The 22479-nt window shown below is 37.6% G+C and overlaps 1 protein-coding gene across 5 annotated transcripts in view; it reads left to right on the forward strand.

Annotated features, from left to right (window-relative positions):
- ARID4B (AT-rich interaction domain 4B) overlaps positions 1-22307 on the forward strand; it is an 88753-nt gene extending 66446 nt beyond the window's left edge. For 2 of the 5 annotated variants that reach the window (XM_058834829.1, XM_058834831.1), the window contains exons 17-24: positions 2680-2928; positions 9285-9369; positions 10114-10306; positions 11739-12947; positions 14824-14940; positions 17922-18137; positions 19796-19942; positions 20512-22307. In XM_058834829.1, the coding sequence (XP_058690812.1) occupies positions 2680-2928; positions 9285-9369; positions 10114-10306; positions 11739-12947; positions 14824-14940; positions 17922-18137; positions 19796-19942; positions 20512-20642 (2347 nt within the window). In that variant the 3' untranslated portion in view covers positions 20643-22307. The remainder of the gene's footprint in view (positions 1-2679; positions 2929-9284; positions 9370-10113; positions 10307-11738; positions 12948-14823; positions 14941-17921; positions 18138-19795; positions 19943-20511) is intronic. The other 3 variants (XM_058834830.1, XM_058834832.1, XM_058834833.1) reach the window with 3 other exon arrangements.
- Positions 22308-22479: the final 172 nt, after the last annotated feature.

Raw genomic sequence — 22479 nt, forward strand, 5'->3', positions numbered from 1 at the left:
GCATTACATACATGGACTAATGAAGTTCTGACTGTGCAATACTGGATGCCTACAATCACAATTTCCTCTTAGAAACCTCAGTTTTGTGGCAGTTGCGACTTCTCCTTTGTCTGCACTGCCAGATTTGAACTATTTATGGCATTATAAGACAATACCTTCCTTGCAGCCGTTGGTATGTGTTCTGGGGTTTTGTGTTGGGGGTTTTTTGTTGTTTTTTTGGTTTGGTTGGTTTTTTTGTTCCAGGAGCTCTATGAGTGCGTTGGTTTTTTTCTGCTCCAAAATGATGAACATTCTTTGCTTGTGTTTGGTTTCCTAAAATCTTGAGCTTATGATTACTAACTAAGTCACTCGTTAGAACACTTTTTAATTGCAGCCATCTCTGCTTCCATTTTGCTTTTGCTTCCTGATATGCCCTTACACCTCTGTTCAGCTTGCTGTTCGCAATCTCCTTGACCATCCAAGTTACTCAACTTCACAATGATGGTTTCACACATCTCTTCCAGAAGGTACCAATTTCTGGTGTTTTCATGGAGTCTTTGTAGGATATGTTGGGACACCAAGAAAGCCATAGGGTGATTAAGATGAGAAAGACTCCAGATTTGTTCAGCTTTCGAAAAGCCACGGGTACCGTAATTGCCAGTATCTGGAAAATCCTGACTCTCCAGCATAGGCATACTTTACTTTGCGGACAGCATTTAAGGATTGTGCCCCTAGATCTTGGGGGGAGAAAAAAAAACCAAAAAAAACAAGCAAGCAAAATTTGGTTCACTGAAGTTTTGAAGCATACTTAGTAATGGAAAATCACAAGCTTATCTTGTTATTGGAGGAGCTCAGCTTCTGATCCCTTTTTTTAGCTTTTGTATGATAATACCTGTTGAACTGAAATTGGCTAATTTCTGTTTAGTGCAGCAGAGAGTTTAACTTAGTTGTGGAATTCTACTCAGAAATTTTTCATCTGAATCTTCAGGCACCTTTTTTACTGACTTCCTTGGGAAGTAAATTTTGCTGTGAGTTTTCAAAGCTTGTTTATTCATGTTGCATTTTTAACTCTGGTGGTTTTAACTTCACTAGCAAAGTGGTTCACTAAAAGTATATAGTTATATCTGTCTGTCTACCTCCTGGAAGGACAAGACTTTGTGTGTGTGTGTGTGTGTGTATTTATACATATACATACATATATATACATAAAAAAATAAAACTAAAATCTTGGCCTTCTAGAATTAAACTGTATGGTCCATGCCATATATACCTGAATAGATACAACATCTGTGACTTGGTGTACTTAATAGACAAACGTGGATTTTTTTAGCCTTTGTTGCATTGTGTATGCACATGTGTGTATATACATATATGTGTTTGTATATTTAGTGTGCCTATGCATATATATATATATAGTGTGACAACATTAATTTCTGGAGTAAGTTTATTAAATCAGTGTGGTTATACTACAGTTGAATTTAGCATCTTGGTCTGAATTTTGTCAGCTAATTAGATAGTACTACTGCAATTCTGCAAAGGAGCATCCTTTCACAGAGAGATAGTAGCTTGGTTTATCTGAGCATTTTTTACTGAAAATGTTATGGAATGGTTTAGATTATTAATACAGACTTCTCTTTGTGAGTTTAACTAAAATACTGGTGTGAATCAGACTTGGAGCAGTACTTATGTTCTCTTATCCAGATATCCAAACATACCTGTTCCCTATATCAGTTTTTTTTTATTATTGGCAGTCTGCAGTTGTTGTGAATTTAGTCAGCAACTAAATCTGTTCTGTGTTGCAGAGTGTGTGATTAGAATGATATGAGGGTCAATAATACTGCTTTATAAGTCTAATTAAGATTAGAAGATATTTTCTCTCATTAACTTTGGTAATGTACTCTGCCTCTTTAAGCTGATTGCAGATAATTTTCAGATAACTGAGCAGCCTGTAGCTACCATTGACTGAAACTAGCACGATTTGTGGGTTCTTACTGCTTCTGAAAATTGGTCCAAAATATCTAAAGATATGTTCAAAATTAGCTTGCTTCTGAAAGCAGTGAACACCTGCTTGTGTATTTATATGGTAATTAAATGTAAGTTTGACATATTTAGAATACTTTTGGCATAATTGGCAAGGAGTGACAAGGTCATAAATTAGCACGGGTTGTTTAATTTGCTAATACGGTCACATAAGATGTTGGGGTTTTTTGTCCAAAATCTGGTTTTAGTTGCAGTAATTTTAAGCTGTTGAGATAGAGTTTATGTATGGCAATCAAGCAAGGATTTTTTTGAGAAGCAAGTTTCAAGAAGCATTTGTAAAACTTGTAGGTTGAAAAATAGAATTTAGGAAATTTTCTCTATATTGAAAAGAATTTTAAGTGAGAAAATTATATTTAAACAAAGAAACTGCATGCAAGAATCATATAAAGATGAGTTTGAGCAACTTCTACTCATACAGATTTTGATGGATTTTTTTTTTTTCTTTTAGTCACTTTTGCATCTTACAGTCACTGGATTTTGTGTGTGTTGCTATATTCTATTTTGCTGATATTATTCAGCTGTAGTGCAGTTTCACATATTTGGAGCCTCCTGTTTCCCACTCTCTAATGCATCCACAATATTTATCAATATATGTGGTTTGGAACTGAAAAGCTTATGAAGTATCTCATATTAACTCTACAATTTTTTAAACCTTTCAAGAGATGACACGAATAAGGAAGAAGATGAAGATGAAGAAGAAGCAGAGGAGGAGGAAGAGGAGGAGGAGGAGGAAGAAGACAACAATAACAATGAGGAAGAAGAGTTTGAATGCTATCCACCAGGCATGAAAGTCCAAGTGCGGTATGGAAGAGGGAAAAATCAAAAAATGTATGAAGCTAGTATTAAAGATTCTGACATCGAAGGTGGAGAAGTCCTTTACTTGGTGCACTACTGTGGATGGAATGTGAGGTAACTTGAGTTTTAGTTAGTGATTACTTCTTGAATTACTTCTCAAATACACTTATGAATTTTAAAAACTAAATTAATAGACATCTGGAGTCCTAAACTTTCAGTATTGGTGTTCTGTGAAGGTCATTGTACTGTATGAAACTTAGATTTTTAACACTATATAAATGCAGGGCTTTAGTTACTTTGCAACTCATCTTAAAATGGCTTTTTCAAAGAAGGCTTCATTTATTCCCCATCTTTCTTTTAGATCTTCCCATGCAAGTGACACGTCACTCTTTTCAGGTTCCTCCTCTGGCTCTCTTAAGCCGATTTTCTCCGATTCATTGTTCTAGTAGAGAGTAGTAGCTGAGGCTGTGAACTCACTCCTGTCAGTGAAGTACAGAGTACACCAGCAACAGTGTAATTAACTGGAAACCAACAAGATTCTTAGTGGCAAATAAGTGCACGGCAAATAACTGCATTTCATCTGATCTGATATCTGTCCTTCCTACCCCACCTCCCCCTGAGGCTGCCCTAAACTTCCCAGCCAGACTCTTCTTAGCCTAGTGGCTTCTCATGCTTTCTTTAATACAAGGAGGAACATATGCTTTTTACTATCTTTAGTCTAGCATTATTAGAAATAAGTTGAAGTATTTCTGATGCAATTTCAGACCTCTTTTTTGCCATTTAAAACTTGAAGCAACTTTGAAAATAGTAGAGAAAACTAAAGTTTTTGAACAGCATATAAGCATGTCTGCTTCTTTCCTCCGTTTCAACATAACTGCTCATTGTCCTTAGCTATTGCCTTTTTAATATTACTGTCTGTAAAAAAAAATCCCACAAGTCTGAGACAAGTCTGAGGTACTTTTTTCTTATTTTTCCTTTTCTGGGAAAGCTGAGGTTCTTGTAACCTTCATCTGTCGTCTGGGCATACTGCCTGTGACCAAGAAGGCAGGAGAAACATCATTTATTCATTTCTAGCAAGATCTGCTAGCAAAGGTAACAGAGAAGTGTGATGCTTCTCTTGCTGCCTTGAATTCACCTCTTTGCATCAAGGCCTGCTGATTTCCAGCCACACCTGAGCTGCTGCTGAGGAGGAATCTCGCTCTTGCCAGTTTTGGTACTGATCTTCTGTAGAATTTTGGTCTACACTGATCTACAGGAATAGGATCTGACATAAACTGTCTTCAGGCAACATCTGTAAGCATAGTGGGCTGTGAAGTCAAGATATGAGGGGAGATGCAGCCTGCTCAAGGTGGGAGCTGGGGTGTGACTTGCATTTTGGTCCAGTTCTTATTGAGGAGGACTCCCTTGGAGTGCAGTTTGCTGAAGTTTTCATCCTACTCACTGAAGACTACTGTGTCTACCATTCCAAGAGGTTTCTTGCTTTTAAACTCTTATTTTGGAATTCACATGTAAGCATAGAAGTTATTTTTCTTTTTGAGCAAGTATCATGCTATTATCCGTGCTGTGAGGTGAGATGGTCACATTTTTATTTGAGCAGTGCCACTTCAAATCTGAAGAAATGAGAAGTCAAAAATGAGTTTTCTTCACCTTGGAGATCCAAGCATCCCAGTTCTCAAAGGAGAAATCAAGATTCTAAAATTTTAACTCTGCATTTTAAATAAATCTGCAGATGGATGTCAGAGGCATTCTTTCTGTGACTAGGATATGTTTGATAATAAAAGCATTTTTAGTTAACTTGCACTCATTTGGGAAGTAAGGACTGTTGATTGTTTGGTCTTTCTTGGCAGCAGGACTATATTTTTACCTGGTGTTTCAAAAGAGCTCTCTGAAAAGGTTTGGGGGGCAGGGGGGAGTAGGATTCTTCACTGAAAAACACATCAGTGATTGAGATTCAGCTGTGGGACTGTGCACGGACTCTGCTAAATGTGATTAATTTTTTTCATACATGTAAAATTACTTAAGTTTATGGATTTGACAGAAAGAGTGTGTTAGCCTCAGCTTTAACCGGCATCTAAGCACTTTGAGAGTTTAGTGTTGTGAAGCCTAGTGTTGTAGGCTGTAATAGCTTGATTTGACTTTCAGTCAGTGACAACCTGGAAAAGCAGCTGCCTTAGTTGGGTAGGAAGCAATTCCCTCCTCTCCTTATTCATTGTAGATTACTCAGCGGGTACAAGTACTGTATGTACTGTACAGGCAATGTACCAAACTAGGATTTGCTAATCATCCAGGGTTTTTTTTAATTCTGCCATTCTTCTGCCCCTTAAAGTTGACTTTCCTGTTTCCCCTTTTGGTCAAGTATGCCATGTTCTTTAAACTCGTAAGTTTGAGCAGAAATCCTAAATGACTACAAATGGTTCCTATCATGAGGTAATTTCAGTATCAGTCTGGAATTCAGAATAACTCTGTGTGTGCATGCTCACATTCTTTAGGGTATCTGGAATGAAGTTGGTTAAACTTGATACTCACCTTCGTTAGTTCGGTTTGTTGGTTTTTTTAAATGCTCTGGAACAGTGACATTAAGAACTGTGGAACTTTTTTTTGTTTTAAAGAATAAATAGAAAGTGCAGAAGCTCTACAGCATTATGCTAAAGGATCGTGTTGTTAACTCCTGAGATTCAGGTGATGTGTGTCTTTGATAAAGGTCTCTGAATGGTAGTGTTCAGTGGAACCTGACTTGTAGTCAAAGGGAATGGTAGAAATCTCTAGCCTGTTAGAGGTTACTCCTTATGGTATCACGTGTTAAACAGAAGAAGCAGAGAAATACAGAGAAACTGTGCTTCTTCTGACAGAACAGTGATGTTCTGAATTATGTATGCTTTGTATGTAATTAAAACTTCTTTGGGGCCTATGGTGCCAGTTCCTTCTGTTGTAATTTTAATCTTCAGCTCCCAGTGCAAAGAACAGTTCATTGTGTAAGTGTTGGAGGTGACTTTCTTCTGCACTGCGTTCCCAGTAATTAGAGGGTGCATATTTAAAAAGCATCTAGATTGTTGAAACTGTGTGTGTCATGATGGTAAAACATCACAAGACATGTTATTCTTGAATGTTTCAAATGTTTAAAGCTAAGACTTGTTAGTCTCAAAACTTTTTTCCTTCAGAAATCTGCATGTGAAAGTGCAAATTTCTAAGTTTGTTGAAACATTACTTCATATACAAATTTTATACTTTACAGTAAACCACTGAAATTAAATGTGCAGCAAAATTTTGGGTCCTGGAAAGTAATGTGTGTCATGGGGGTGCAGGGGAGGAATTACAAAAAAAAAAAAACCAAAAAGAAGTTAGGCAAACTAGAATCCCAGAATCCCCATCTAATATTTCAGTATTTGAGTATCAGACTAGTTTTTCTCCTTTCTTTGATCACAGGGAAAAAAAAAAAATAATCATTCGGTCTTTTTACCAGCTACAGATAGTATACTGGACCTTTTCAGTGAATTTGCCAAGGCTTGCTAGCTCCTTGAGGTCACTTGTCCTCCTGAGGAAAGTAGTACCTTTGCTAGTATAAATCTTGTCTGGACAAGTGTGCTTTCTTCCTTGTTTCTCCTCTAGCACTTCTGTGGAGGTTGACTGTGCGGTCTCTGAGAGTATGTTGTGGTGCATTTTACCTAGTAAGCAGCACATAGGAATGTAGTAGTATCAGTACATACTGTGATGCAAGGTGCTCTTCTTTGTCTTCATGTTGGTAAGGCAAGGGGATTTTCTTTATGAATGCATCACAGGTTTTCATATGAAACCTGATTTAAAAAAAAATAAGTAAATAATAATTCCTTATTAAATCCCCAGTCTTGATTTTCAAAGAAATCTGTGTAACCTCTTTTAGGAGCAGCTCCCCATATTATCTCCTTCCTCTCCACTCTCATCTGCTCACTTTAGGGTGGTGAAGACATGTGAAAGACAGCACTGCAGTAAAACAAAGCATGTCCTCTGAAAGGACATGCTTCTTGTAATGAGAGCTGAAAAACTTTTTTGATAATATTTTTGGGTTAATTTTGTTTTGTGAACAGACTGTCCAAAGTAAGATTAGTGGTGAGGTAGGTGTTCATATGTTAACAGGTGCAGTTCTGGAAAGAGGCTCTAGTCTGAGTCATACACCCCATTTTAGATGCCGCTTTCAGGGTGCTTCTGTCTTGCAGTGGAGAATTTAATTTAGGGTCAGGTTGTCAACTGTGGCTCAGAATGTATCTTTTTTGCAGAATCTGTTTCAGCCTGGGGTCCAGTTGTCCCAGGTTTAGGTAAACCATATGCATCCAATATGTGAGTAGTGAAAGGAGCTGTGTGATGCAAAGGTGTGAAGAGTGGGCAGCTGATTGCCTGGAAAAGATGTGAGATTTCTGTGGCTTCCTCGAAGGGTCTGTCTGCTGTTTTGGGTGCAGTCAGGAGTAAAGCAGGAAATGCTCTGGCCAGCAACTGTGACTGTCACACATTAGCGTTCCAGTTTGTGCTCCTTCAGATGAGTGCTTGCTTGACCACCGTTTCTAATACATGATGTTTAGGACTCTGTGGTTTGGGCAGGTACTCTCTTTTCAGATTCTGCACTTCTCTCCTTTGGTTCAGTGTGCCCCCATGTCTATCAGCTCCTGCCCCAACAGGCACTGCAGTTGCCGTGAATCTCAGACAGTGTGGGCTGTGCACAGACTTTGCATAGGAGGAAGATTAATTTCTTATTGGAGATGCATAAGAATGAGTGAATACGAATTTGGTATTCTAGCAATGTGGCTGAGGCAGAAAGGACACTGTCAGAATCCTCACTTTTCAACATGTGTTTTGTCTGGTCCTTGTGCTGTTTTCCTGCATGTATTTAGATGTAATAAAACACTCCTGCATTTCTCTGGGTCACAAAGTCCATTTGGCAGGCACTTCATGGTATTTCTTGTGCAAAACATGTCTTTATCTTCAAGAAGGATTGTTTCAAATAGGGTTTCCCACAGTCTCAGAATATGGGTTTTTTCCATGTGATCAAGTACTCTGCAGAATTGTATTTCAGTTTTGAACCTGTTTACTGATGGTTCACCTGGTAATGATAGTGTAATAGTACAATGTCAGTGGTGTCTGCAGCAGTGTAGGCAGTCTTGGTACATCACAGTCTGCATGGCCTGCTGTGAGGTTTTGTGATTTTTATTATCACATTGAGGGGAAAAAGCCAGAACAATTTGTTTTGGGAAGCTGTTTTTCAGACTGCTGCTATTTATTTTTTCACTGTATTATTATGTGAAATTTAAGTTAGTAGAATACAGTATTTAGCTTCTGAAATCCCTTGTATAGCTCGTAACTTATAATAAGTAGGAAAGGAAGTTGGAAACTTGCATGTTTTTCCCTAAATCTTTTGAATTTATGTTAATATTGTGGATATAATTGGCAGTGGTTGTGAAGAAGCTGAATTAGGACTGTATCAGTAGTCATTGCATATATCAAAATGATGACCAAGTAAGCCCCACTGGAAAGCCAGCATGGTGATTGTGCTCAACTGCATCTTGTACAATTTTTTTTGAGTGTGGTTTGGTTTTTTGGGTTTTTTGAAGTTGATTTTTTCCCCTCTATTTTTATGTTTGCCTAGGAGGATCAGAATTTGTTTGTATGTAAATGTAGGTCAAAGTTAATACCAACTATTTTTTAACTGAACTTTTTCTTATGAAGATGGTTCTTGAATTAACAATTTAAGTATCAAAGCAACTTATTCTTATTAGGAGTAAAAAAAAAAATTGTTTTAAATGATTCTTGAGTTTTTCAGGAATACACAATTTGGCAAGCACAGTGCTGTAGTTACAGTATATTCTTACTAAGAATGTACTTCTTCGGTCTTGGATTAATACTTAACAGGTCCAGTCTTGAATAACAAGATGTCTGTTGTTAATATCTTGTTGCTATTTAGTATGTTTTTGTCTTGTATCACCCTGATACAAAATGGAAACCTTTAACAGAAAAGGAACTGAAAAACATCACTGTGAAGTCAGTGACTCAGAGTTGGTGACTCCCAAGGGTTGCTCACTCCAGATAACTCTTTGCGGTCACTTGGGATCAAAAGAGTTTATTTTTATTAACTGGTCACATTTTATGTAGGTGAAAGGATTTATTTTATTGTTAAGGCTTTACAGTGTATAAATAGGAAGTATGCCTTTTAAAAGTGTGTACAGATTTCTCATTCAGGTAATTTGTTTTATCTGCATACATGGATTTCTGCTGTTCTGTGCAGACTGGAAAATAGGTTTTGCATTTGCCCTTCAGTGTAAAAAGATGTTAATCCTCTGAACCTTAGCTGAAACTTCACAGCCTTGAGAATTCCACAAATTACTTGATTCAAATTCCAATTCTGGTTTTATATGGCTACTAATTCTCTTTTTCCTCAGTTAAATTTCTCTTGTGATGTGATTATTCTCTTAAAATGTTAAATGTGTACTATTTCTTTTTCTGTTTAGGTATGATGAATGGATAAAGGCAGACAAGATAGTGAGACCAGCTGATAAAAATGTACCAAAAATTAAGCATCGAAAGAAAATAAAGGTAGTTTTTCTCCCTTTTCTCTCTTGTTGCTCCCAGCGTTGGTTTGATACCTAGTTAAGTAATCCCTGCCTCCCTTCCTGACCTTTTGATTGGCCTACAAATGCTTATCAGGCAAAGCAACTTCATAGCCTTGTAAACATGGATACTCCTTTTCATCATGGTTTTGGCTTTTTCTCCTTGAGGTGAGGAGGGGAAGCTTCTCTTTCCTGAGTTTTTAATTAAATGCATGTAGTCATTTACAAAGAACAAATGAGAAGGATGCAGATTATTGTCAGTGTTGGGAGCCAGCTTGAGGGGGTTAAATTTTAGAGTTCTCTGATTTTGCAGAGCAAACGTATGGACCAGTCCATGTGCATGGGACTCTATATTGTCAAGATTTCTTTCAAAATTGATTCTTCCACTACTGATACTTAGGCTTAGATGATGACGTATTTTTTGGACAGTGGGCTTGCAAGGAGGCTTTTCCTTCTGCCACTGCTGAGCCTGGCATCCTGCAGTGCCACTGCTCCTGGAGCACTGGTTGTGTTTGTTTTCCCATTGTTTTAGTGTTGACAAAGTCCCTGTCTTTAGTAGAAAGGCCTTGGCATGGAGTGTAGAAAAGTGTTTATAGTCCTTTAAACAAAGAGGAGAGCTTTCCTATACAGATTCAATGTTTAAGATAACTGTAAGCATTGTGTAATTGTAATCCATGGTAAGATGTATGCTCCATTGAGAAGAGTTTTTGTATCTTTTTTTTCCACCTAGAATAAAACTGACAGAGAGAAGGAAGAGAAGTATTCTCCTAAACCTTGTAAATTGCGACGTTTGTCAAAACCCCCCTTTCACACCAGCACATCACCAGAGACTGGGTCCAAACTTGAAAGCACTGAAGCCAAAAATACTGAACAAGCTCCAGTTAAATCAATAGAAATTACTTCTATCATTAATGGGCTACAAGGTATTGCACTTAAAAGCTCTTTCTGGTTCTGTAAATGGACTTTAGACAGGAGTAAATGACAATGTAGAATAAGTGATGCAACTAAATGCTTGAGTCTGTCTGGCTAATTATAACATCATCTTCAGAAGTAACCCTTGGACAAAAGCAGTGTTGGCAGTTTCTGTGAGTTCAGTGTGTTAACAGTCTTTTACGGTCAATTACATTTTGTGTTGCCATCCTTTTTTGTTTGTTTGTTTGTTTGACATAGAGCAAAGCATTTTTAGTCCCTATCTAATTTCTAAATTTTTAATTTTCAATTTACCTAAGCTATAGGACCCATTATTAATGCATGTCTGTTGTTGCTAGCACTATGTTTCCCTGCCCACACATTTACAGCAGCATTTTAATACCTATTTACTTCTCTTCATTCTTAATTTAGAGCATGCTTCCAGAGAAATAAATCATGTATGGTGTAGGTAGTTTGGGTAACCACAAACTTTTGTGGAAACTGTGTGAATTTAATAATCATTCCAACTTATTTGAACTTGGATGACACTGGCCACTGAGTTCCAAAGCTGTAGGTAGAATAACAATCAACGTAATTTATTATGCTTCATTTCCTTAGGAAATGAGAAACAAAAAAAACCCAATTAGCAGTGACACTTTTATTAGTGTGATAATTAATCTGTAATTAACTTTACAAATCAAGGAGTTACATATATATATTTATATATATATATATTTGAGCCAATTCCTGTGTTTCTCCTTGAATCCGTATCTTTTTGCACTGTATGAGATTGCTATTGATTCCTTCTGGATTATATATCTTTTTTCTTCTCTCAGTTCCTTTATTGCTGACCCTGAATTTTCTTGCAGTTGTCCTACATTCTTCTTGTCCATTTGTTTCCCTAAGTGCCTTTATGTATTGTTTTCATTTCCTTTTTCCAGGCTGATCATCATTGGTTTGTTAGAGAGTTTCCAATGTGTGTGTTGTTGTTCTGTCCTTTAGACTCTGGATTTTCCAGGGAACATGATGTCTGTGTTATGGGCTTTGGAAAAAAGGCAGATAATGGTAGTATTTGTAACCCATAAGAAATATGTAAGGGCATATTCATATATTCAGTTCCTGGTCTGGGTAATTGTGGAGAAGTTTGTATTTTATGGATTAGTGCACTCTATGCTTTCTCTACCTCTTCAGAGATTCTTGGAGATGTACTGTGTAACAGAGAATCTTCATAATTTCTAATCTAGCCATTGTACCATGAATTTTGAATTCTTTAGGAGGTACCATTTAAGAGAGAGACTGCTAGAGATCCGTGTAGCATGTCTTCATATCTGTACAGTTTCCTTTAGTTGTTTTTTTTGGTTTTTCTTTTTAACAGTTCTTTGTAACCAGAATGAAGACAAACTTTTCTTGTTTTGTTTTTGTTTTGTTTGGATTTTTTTTAATTAGCTTCTGAAAGTTCTGATGATAGTGAGCAAGAAGATGACCAAAGTGCCCTGAATGTACATGCTGATGGGAAAGAGGAATCTCAGCCTGAAGCTGTAAGCCAAGATAAAAATGAACTCCGTCTAAAAGAACAGAGTGGTTCATCCCTCCCAGAAGAAACGAAAGCTCTTACAGATGCAGTAGTACCCAAGTCTGTATCCAAATCTCCTGAAAGATTGCGGAAAGAGATGGAAGAGTTATCTGAAGATAGTGACTCTGATGGAGAAGACGAAGCCACAAAGAAGAGAAAGGATGGAAAGAAGGAGATCGTGGATAAAACAGCAAAACCACAGGTGAAGCGTGGTAAGCGAAGACACTGTGTTGCAGAGGAGTCCTTAAAGACCGTGTCACCTAATAGAAAGGATGAGAAGTCCAAAAACAAAGACTCCCTTAGTTTAGAAAATAGCAGTAACAGCTCCTCTGATGAAGATGAGGAAGACAAATCTAAACTGAAAATCACTCCAACGAAAAAGTACAATGGACTAGAGGAGAAAAGGAAATCTTTACGGACAAGTACTTTCTACTCTGGATTTTCTGAAGTGGGAGAGAAAAGAATAAAGCTTCTAAATAACTCTGATGAAAGACTTCAGAACACCAGAGCAAAGGATCGAAAAGATGTGTGGTCAAGTATCCAAGGCCAATGGCCGAAGAAAACGCTGAAGGAGCTGTTCTCAGACTCTGATACTGAGGCTGCTGCCTCTCCTCCACATGCTGCTCCTGAGGATGCTGCGGCAGAGCAGCAGCTTCAGACTCTCGCAGAAGAAGGCATTTCTTTGCCTAACTGTGAACTTGAAAAATCTTTGCCGGCAAGTGTGGATGTTAAGCCTGTTGAGGAGAAACCAACTGAAGTGGGTGAGAAGAAAGTTGAATTTCCAAGCAGCGGCAGCAATTCAGTGCTAAATACACCTCCTACAACTCCTGAGTCACCTTCCTCTGTAACTGTGACAGAGTCCAGTAGACATCAGTCCAGTGTCACTGTCTCTGAGACACTGCCACCAAATCAAGAAGAGATTCGAAGCATCAAAAGTGAAACAGATAGCACAATAGAGGTGGACAGTGTGGCAGGGGAGCTCCAAGACCTCCAGTCTGAGGGAAATATTTCTCCAACAGGTTTTGATGCCAGCGTCAGCTCCAGTAGTAGTAATCAACCAGAGCCAGAGCATGCTGAAAAAGGTAATAAAGGAAAGGGTGAACAGAGCTGTCTCCAACCTAACTAGCTCTTATTTCTAATATTGCTGATGTGTTTTCATGCTGTTTTGGTTATGGTGAAGGGGAGTTAGTTGTTGCAGGAAGTAGTAGCCTGCTGTCCATTTCAGATGTGTGGAAATGGCATAATCATCTCATGAATCTGTCACGAAAATGTAATCTGCTAGCAAGTTTATTGGCCTTTTGTTAGCAATTGTGGTGGTTTCACTGAGGGACAAAGGATAAAAGAATGAAGTTTATACTAGATATGGCAAAAAAGCCCAGAGCAAACTGTAATAGCTTGTGTAGGGAGCATTTATTGTAGCAAGAGGGAAACATTTTCAGCACCCTCCTTAGAAGCAGGAGCTGCTTTCCTTGCATAAAATTTGATTCTCTGTAAGTTGTTTGTTTTGGAGAAAGCCCTCTTGCTTCTCAGGTGCTTAAGCAGTCATTTCTAATCTGTATTTTTCTAGAACATTAACTTCATAAGATTCAAGTCAAGCTGATGAAACATTGACCTTTTCAGCTATGTTTCACTTTCATATGTGATTTTTCAGATTGAAGTTCCTTTTCTGAAACCACTAGACAATGGGGGATAATAAAGTCCTGTGCACATGATGTCGCTGTAGTGCTGCCTTCTTTTTAACTGCTGGCAAGGCAAGATCCAAAAGCTTTTTTCTGAAAGTGACTGGCTGTTTTGCAGTTTATCAAAAGTATAGCTACTTTCACTGTGTTGTAGTGGCTAAAAGTTATGAACACAGAGGATGAAAATACATTTTGTCTACAATCCTGAGACAGAAGTGTTTTGGTTTTTTTTTATCTCAGTAGATTTTGTCTAACAATTAGCTAATTTTTTTCCAAAATGCCCTTAAAGGTGTGTTCAGCTTTCTGTTGGAAATGTTCTTCTGAAAGTATGCAACAAAATATGTTTCCTTAAAGGAGACAATTGGGAAGAGGTGAATTGAGGTGAATTTCTTGAGGTTGCTCTCAATAAATACACCTGTATTGCTTTGCTAATTAGAGCTGTGTTAGTTTAGAATTTAAGTTGCTTGGGTTTTTTTATATGAAAGTAGTTTATTGCTACTTAAAAGAAGTTTTACACTATTGTAAAAGAGTATTTTTATGTGCATTAGACTTTAACTTTCTCTCTGATTTTGTCAGCATGTCACCTATTTCAGAAAATTTGGCTCCTTAATTTAAATTGCTTTATTCCAGGGGTCTTTTTTAATCTGTAAGTCACATGGTTCTGAAACAACGTTTGAAGAAGTCCTAAGCCACTCTCTTTTAGCAGGTGTACTAGAATCCTTCCTTGTTCCTTTTCTACTTTTTCCCCTTGTAGTCACAAATACCAGTAGAATTTTTCCCTTGTTTTTTGTTTGCCTTTCTTTTCTTGTTGGTTTTTTTTCAACATTATCTAGGATTTTTTTTTAACAATTCAGTCAATGTAATTACTGATCACAGATTATGGCTTTGTGGTTTTTTCCTCACAGCTTCCAAGTACAGCCAACTTTTAAAACCAATTTTTAGTCCCAGTAGGTCTTGATAACTTTTTTAATAAATGCATTCTTATTCAATTTACTGTATTAAAAAATAGTAAATCTATGTGGCTCAAGAGAAATTCTGGTGATGCATATGGGAAAGTAATTTTTAATCATCATACGTGTGCACTCTGCAAAGAAACTTTGTCTGCCTTCCATTGTCTTTCAACTCCTCTTGTCAATATAAGTAGAAAACTGAGCTGCATTAAGGTTAGGCAGGAACAGTTGCATTGTTGTCTACAAACTTAAGCTTTGAAGTGTTTTGTGGGAGGAGTGCAAGCATTTATTTAATTTCTGTTTCTTTCTGTTTTATTTTCTTCTCCCAGTTATAGTCTGTACAGGCCAAAAAAGACTTAAAGATGCTCAGGGAGGAGGCAGCTCCTCAAAAAAGCAGAAAAGAAGCCACAAAACATCTGTGAGCAGCAAAAAGAAGAATAAAACTAGTAAGTACAGGACCTTAGTGTGAAATAAAAGGTGTGAAAGTAGCGTGTCATTTGTTCAACTGATTGTAGGAGATGAAGTCTGTAATAAAAAATGTCTGTAAATAAAAAATGCATTAGGACAAAATGTTCTTATCAGGGAATTCTTAACACTGTTTAAATGAAGAAACTGCTCTACCTAAACACCAAAGTGTTTTTAAATGTCTTGTACTATTTCTGGGCCTATTTCTAAGAGCTCCTTAGTACTATGTAATTCAGAAAAGCCAAGAAGAGAGGGTATTATACACATGGCAGAATTGGGACAGGTATCTCTGTAGTATCATGATAGCTGCCTGCTTTAGAGGGGAGACTGGGACCTGAAGGAAATTATACTCTGTATTTTCTGCAAGATTAATTTTTAGAGGTTAATATCTGTATGCTGTGCCAAATATGAGAATAATTCCTGAAGAATATAGGTTCTTGTTTTCTTCCTGTACTGTCTGTTACATCTACGGTAAATAATGCAGCTTTTGCAGTTTTTTGTAGTTGTAGAAGCTAATTGGAATAGAAACCACTGTACTGGGTAAGGGAAGCATAATAAAAGAAGAGTTGTATTAGGGTTCGTTGGGAGACAACAAGATCAATTACTGCTTCATTTCACTGTTAATAAAAAAATACCAGGAAACAGCTAGAAACTGAAGTCTGGAGGGTAACTGTAAAAAATGGAGTTAAAGCAAGGCTAAAAAGCATATGCCATGCCTTTTTTCCTCTCTGGCCAGCTTCCCTCCCCTCTTAACAGCTTTTACTAAAAGTCTGTATTTGGTGCTCTGGTATTTGCTTTCACCCCAGCTGTCTTTCATGTTCATTGATCTCCTCTTTATATTTTCTCATCCTTTTTAATTCTGTTTCACTGATCTCCTCCTTTCATAATCCTTATTCCTGCCCTCATCCCAGAAACTAAAGTAACAAAACAAACTGAATTTTCAGAACAAATACACCATTTTTAGCCTTGCCTTTATTCCCTTGTGTGGATGCTAACTCTGAAGCAGGCAGCAAAGTGCCTGTAGAATTGCAGGCCACATAGCTTTCTCAGTCCAGCGTGAGAAAGTAGCCTGAGAATTCATGAGGAGGATTCAAAGGAGGATTCAATCCTCAGAGACAGAAAACAGCCTTGCAGGTGTTGTTTTTCTGTCCCCTGTTTTCTTTGCAGGAGAAAGTCAGGGGGTGGTGTGCCCCACTGGCCAATGATGGTGATGTGATTAGTTTACTAACCAATAAGAGTTTCCTTTCTGTACTTTCCATGTATCAGTCTATAAAAAAGACCTGAAGCAATAAACTGAGAGAAATTCTCCTGATCGACTCCAAGAGAGTCTGTGTCGTCTCTTCCCAGCCGTTCCTAATAGAGCGACACCCTTGGATTTGGTGAATTTACCCCTTTTTCTCAAACTATGTCTTCATCAGGATGTGAAGCTTCAGAGTTACTACCACGTAGTTCTTTGGTGTGCTCTTTTTGTTAGACTTCAGGCACTACTGAATGTAATAAGCAAAATAAATAGATAAAATGTGATTCAGCTGTAAGCAAAAAAAAACCAAAAGCTTTCGGCAAAATTCTGTTAAATTGCTTTTGTGGCAGCTTCAGCTCTTGCCTTTGCATTAAACCAACACGCAACAAGCAACTGGCCAAGCTCTTTCACACTGCATGTCTTGAGTATTCAGTTTCTCCTGTGCAGATCACCAGATCACAAAGGCCAAAGAGTTCAGGGCTCATTTTGTCAACACCTGGGGCAGGTACTGTTGTAGTTTAAGGCCTGGCGATCTGAAGATTTTGGGATGTTACGGAAAGATAGTAGACCCCTCTCTGTTAGGATAGCAAGGCCCCCCTGCAATTAGCCAATAGCACCTAACGATGATGTAAGCAGATGGGAGTAACACAGTGACCCCAGGCTATAAAATGTTAAGTTTCCCTGCAATAAATCGCCATATTCGCCATCCATCACATTGATGCAGTGGAATGTGGACCGCGCGGCTGAGGATAGCCGCCCGTGCTGGTTCCAGCCAGGGTACCAGCCTTGCTTGAACCCTGACAAGGTACAACTAAGGCATACATTTTTATTAATAAACATAAATTCAGTGTGTTTTTAAAAAACTACTGTAACAACTACTGTAAGAACTGAGGTTCTGCAGATTTCCTAGGCTTTTTATTCCACTGCTTTGCTAGACTTGTGTTGAATTACAGTCTCTTGTGTCTGCTTTCAACTCAGTTCTGTTTTAGTAATGCTAAAAAACTTCATTCTTTCAATCATTACTCATAAATCCTGTCTTTTAGATAGAATATTTTGTTACTCTCCTTTGAGTGGTTTAATTAAAAACCTGTGTTCAGTTCAGCCTGTTGCTTTATAGTTAAAAGTTTCTTCAGTATGAGGTAAAGTTCTCCCGTTTTGTGTCAGTGCAAGATCTTTTTCCAAAATTAAAAAAATTTATCATCATATCTGAGGAATTTGTAGAGTATGTCACACATGTTCAGATTATTGATAGTGATTTTAGTAGAGCAGAGTTAAAATAAAGGTGACATAAGGCTAAGAAAAGGCTGTGTTTGCTCTGATTTCTGCTATACATGTCCTAAAAATGCAGTTAAAGATCTGTCTGTAACTGTTAGCTCTAAAATGGGATGGAGGTTTATATATATGTTGAATACTGCATTAGAAATTGATGTTAGAAATTAGATGTAATTAGGAGATGGACCATAATGATCAGTCTTGTGAACTCTTAGAAAAAGCACAGCCCCATGATGTGGTTCATTTTGGCCCTGCTCTATACCCGGTTTGTGCTTCAGTGATGCAGAGAGCATCAAGCCAAGCTGCTGGAATCCAGGATGGATTCTGTTGTTTGAAAGTAAAGGATTTGGGTCAAATAAATTCCTGTTGTATGAAAATCAGCGCGCAAGTTGCTTGTGACAAGCTTTAGTTTGGGCTTTGTTTTGTAATGATGTCTTCTTGTTTCTTCAGCAAACAGCAGCGACAGTGATGAACTATCTGCTGGTGAAAGTGTGTCCAAGTCTCAGTCAGCAAAATCAGTTTCTACTGGCATGAAATCTCACCAAACCAAATCACTCACAAGAACACAGTCTCCAGGAAAATGTGGTAAAAATGGAGAGAAGGAGTCTGATCTCAAAGAACAGAATAATCGTTTGCCCAAAGTTTACAAGTGGAGTTTTCAAATGTGTAAGTATTTTCTTGAAAACACACCTAGTATCAGCTTGTGGCATAGTGTAAAAAGGCTTTTTGAATTTTCTGTGTTTTGGCTTTTTTGTTCCCATCCTGAATTTGCCTAAGCTTGTGATAAATCCTCATTTAAAAGAAAAAAAAAAAGGTGGTTGGGTTTTTGTTTTTTTTTTCTGTTTTTGCAATTGCAACACAGGGAAATGCCTATGTCACACTCTTCCTGGACTGTTCTTAGATCTGACTCCTGAGCTGCCTTGCTATTTTTGTTGTGGTGTGCATACGTGTCATTCTGGCATGAACATTACCTGCTCTGTGTGCTTTTTCTGTTGATATTTCTTTGCTGTTTATTCCTCATTCTCTAGTTCTTTTTCAGACATTTAGGTGATTGATTTGTAATTTTTTCCCCATCCATTTTGCATTAGTGAACCAGCACATGTTGAACTTCCACTCTGTTTCAGTCAGGCTAGTGTTCCAGCCAGGGGTGATCAGTGTGGAAAAGTTCCCACATTTGCCTATCTGAAAAACAGATCAGTGGCTTATTAATTCCCTGATTCTAGTGCAACTTACCAATTGAATCTGACTTTGCTGGGTTGTTTTTTTGGGGTTCCTTTTTCTCCCCAACCTTGCACCTCAGCATTAGTCTACTTTTAAAAGTATTTTTTCCCAGTAGTTCTTCACAATCCAGTTACATTCTGGTGCTCCTCAGGAGTATGTAATGTAGAAGGTCTTTATTGTCACTTACTGTCCTGTTGAGATTCATTGAACACATTTGAATGGCTTTTTCTCCTTCCTTTCTTTTTACCCTGCTACACTCCACATGCTAAAGTTGCTTGGCAGAAGTTGGTCTATGGAGTGCTGTTTGACACATTTCCTTTTGTAGCCGAGTCAGACACTTGAGCTTTTTCCCACAGCCTAGTATAGTTGTGTCTTTTGGTCCTTTGGTGCTGCCCTCATTAAAGGTTGATGTGTAGTGCATTTAACAGTAGTTTAAATGATTCTTAAATGCTTTAGAATGGAGTGTCTCCAGTGTGGCTTCCCTGGACTGAACCAGGAGTTTCTCCTGCTTATACCAGACTGTGGAGAGCTCCCAGCTGGGAACAGCCAGAGGGGCAGCTCCTGTGCTGGCCATGTCCAGCAAGGTTGTCCTGTATGGGTTTTCTTTATGGCACAAATGCCAGGGACTCCACCAGAGCCACCCCACAGCACATTCCTGTTGTAACCTGCTTGTTTTGTACCAACACAAGTCAGGTAAGGCTGACCTCTACAGTGTCTGGGGTCAAACTGAGCTCCAGGAAGGACTGAAAGCAGCAGGCTCAGAGCTAGTTTTTTTGCCCGGATGTTTTCATCTGTTGTGGGGGTCTTCTGGGTTTTTTTTTTTAATCCATTTTCTCCTTATGGGGAAAAGAATGCAGTTTTTTTCCTCTCACAGTTCCTTAAAAAGTCCCCAAAAAGTGTATGGTGGTATCTTGTAAAGAATAATAAAAAATGAACAAATTTGGGGTGATAAAGAGCAGCTGTTGCTGCTGTTGTTTCTTAGGTTTGCTGTTCACTACCTCAAATAACATCACTAAGATTTGAGTACCTTCCACCTCACTGACATCCAGAAGTGTTTGGAAATGCTTCAATACAATAGTTAACAGAGATTGTTTAACTTGCAGCTGACTTGGAAAATCTGACCAGTGCTGAGCGCATAACAGTTCTCCAAGAAAAATTGCAAGAAATCAGGAAACATTACCTGTCCTTGAAATCTGAGGTGGCTTCCATTGACCGAAGAAGAAAGCGCTTAAAGAAAAAAGAGCGGGAAAGTAAGTGCTGGAAACTAAATTCTGCTTTTAGACGGCTTAACTGCATGTTATATTCAGGATAATTTGCAGAGAGAGGTGTGTCATGAGGAGCGTGGTTTTTGTTTGGGTTTTGGGAAATGCTGTGTGCAGGTATTTGATGAGCATTAGGAGGATCGAATACCCAGTGACTGTGGATGGGGAAGGGCGTTACCGAGGTGTGCAATCTGTTTAATGCTTGTGAGGCATAACTACTTCCTACAGGAAAAAAATATACAGAAAAGAAACTTCTAAGCAGCGTACAAAGGATATTAATAACTTCTGAGTTTTCTTCAAGTTACAGATAAATTTACTGTAGTATTGCTTGTGGGCCTAGTTAGTGCTTTCCCCTTAGAATAAGGGGTTTATTCTATGACTTCAAGTTAAATTGAGTGTTTCCTACACAAACCAGGCATTGGAGGCTGTTTTTTTTTCCATTGCAAGGCATTGGTTGCTGGAGTCAGTGTGTACCAATGCTTGCTGCTGAATGGGAAAACATGTTTATTGCTTGATTTATGAATATCTATAACTTGTGTTTTCCTTTCCCTGTGCAGGTGCTGCTACTACATCATCTTCCTCCTCATCACCTTCCTCTAGTTCCATTACGGCTGCAGTTATGTTAACGTTAGCAGAACCATCTATGTCAAGTTCATCACAGAATGGAATGTCAGTTGAGTGCAGGTGACAGCAGGACTTGCCAAAGCACTTTGCACTTAATGGCTGCTGAGGGCCACTCTTTCTTTTTTTCCTTTTTTTTTTTTGTTTTTTTTTTATACTGCACAGTGGCACAAAATTCAGACAAGCACTATTTTGTATTTAAAGTTGTTTCTTGACAAGCTAACTTTGCACTTAAGTGCACTTTTATGAAGAAAAAGTACAACAAACTGCTTTTCCTCAAGCAATAATTGTTTCCAACTTGTCTGGGAATTGTAAGTCTAGTGACTTGAAGGCCTTCCACTGTGGCAAATGGAGGCTGTTCACTGCCTGTAGAGACAGGACAATAAGTATATAGTTGTTGGGGTGATCTAAATCAATGTGGTAAGGCTTACTGTATTCCCTGGTATTTTGTTAAAGCTGGAACATTTGATATTTTTCCATTTATTTATGACAAATATTGAAAATATTTTCATTTGTACAAGCTAATTGTTTTTTAACTGCTAAGTCACCTTATAGTGGCTTTAATTGTATACGTCAAGCACATCTATTCAAAACCTGCAGTTAGTAGGATGTCTGACATCAGTCCTGATAACCAAATATGCGGATTCCTTTTAAAAAAAAAAAAAGAAAAAAAAAAAAAAAAGACTGACTAATGTTTACAGGTTTGAATTAGGCTTAAATAGGTTACTCTGGGTTTTAAGAACCCATTAATTGGAATGAAACTACTGTACTTTGCCATTTTTCTATAAAACAGTATTTTTTTTTAATTTTGATAAAATACATTATGAAAAAGAAAGAAAATGGCTAACAAACTGTATTAAATCTTAATGTATAAAGATTGTATTCAGCCAGTTTAAAGTGTATATTTATTCATAATGGATTATAACAGGTATATTTTTGTGTTTTCTTGTAAATGTTTCTTTTCCCCTTAAAGCAACAAATATTTCATTTGTAATGCTTATTTTATTACGAGCTTCTAGGAGAGGACTTCGAGAGGGAGTAAGGTGTGAGGTTATAATTTGTGGTTACTGATACCAACACTGCCACAAAAGGGTAGTTGTTTTTAAAATAACTAGCTAGCCGAGTGGTAGATGTTTAATTTTTTAAATGCCTTGTACAAATTCCAAAACCAACTTCAAAATGTTTTCACTTGTATTGATTTTATGTTGAATGAATCCCAAGCTCTCTCCTGTTAATTCTATACCTTTGTAAGACATTTGTATATTGCGGAAGTGTTCATTCAAGCTATTTAATACCTGGCACTGTTAATACACAGTACTTTATTGTACAGATTGTTTTACTGTTTTAATTGTAGTTCTGTGTACTTCTTTTGCCTGGGGAAATAGGGGCTGGCATGTTTTTCTTTGTTTTCTGGCAATACAACATGTAAGAATTTGAAGCATTTTGTTTGTAGATGCTAGAGTGTCAGAATCCTTTTCATTTGACTTTTCTAAGAAAAGCATTTTCAGTCTTCGTAGTGTGCGCTTAAGGTTATAACTGATTTTATTGAAAATGGTTTCAAAGTATTCAGAATTGTACAGGACTGTAAAAATTTGTTGACAGACATTGAAGGAAAAGCTTATAGAAAAAAGCTATAAAATATATATTAGGTTCTGCAGAAAATGGAGAGTTATGTAATATATTGTACAAATGTAAGCAAAGGCCTCTGAAATAAAATGCCATAGTTTGTGAATCCCTGATTTTGTTTCTAACAGTTCAATTAAGCAACTGTAGTGTGTTCATGAAAATTACATCAAACTGTAGAATCAGTTTAGCAAATGATCTTTGCTGTGCTGTAATGGACATACAAAGGTAAGATAGAGCACGTGCATTTGCCTAATTTTCCTGTTAGTGATTAATTCAAA

The sequence above is a fragment of the Poecile atricapillus genome, chromosome 3, assembly GCF_030490865.1.
Source record: "Poecile atricapillus isolate bPoeAtr1 chromosome 3, bPoeAtr1.hap1, whole genome shotgun sequence".
NCBI classification, from domain to species: domain Eukaryota; kingdom Metazoa; phylum Chordata; class Aves; order Passeriformes; family Paridae; genus Poecile; species Poecile atricapillus.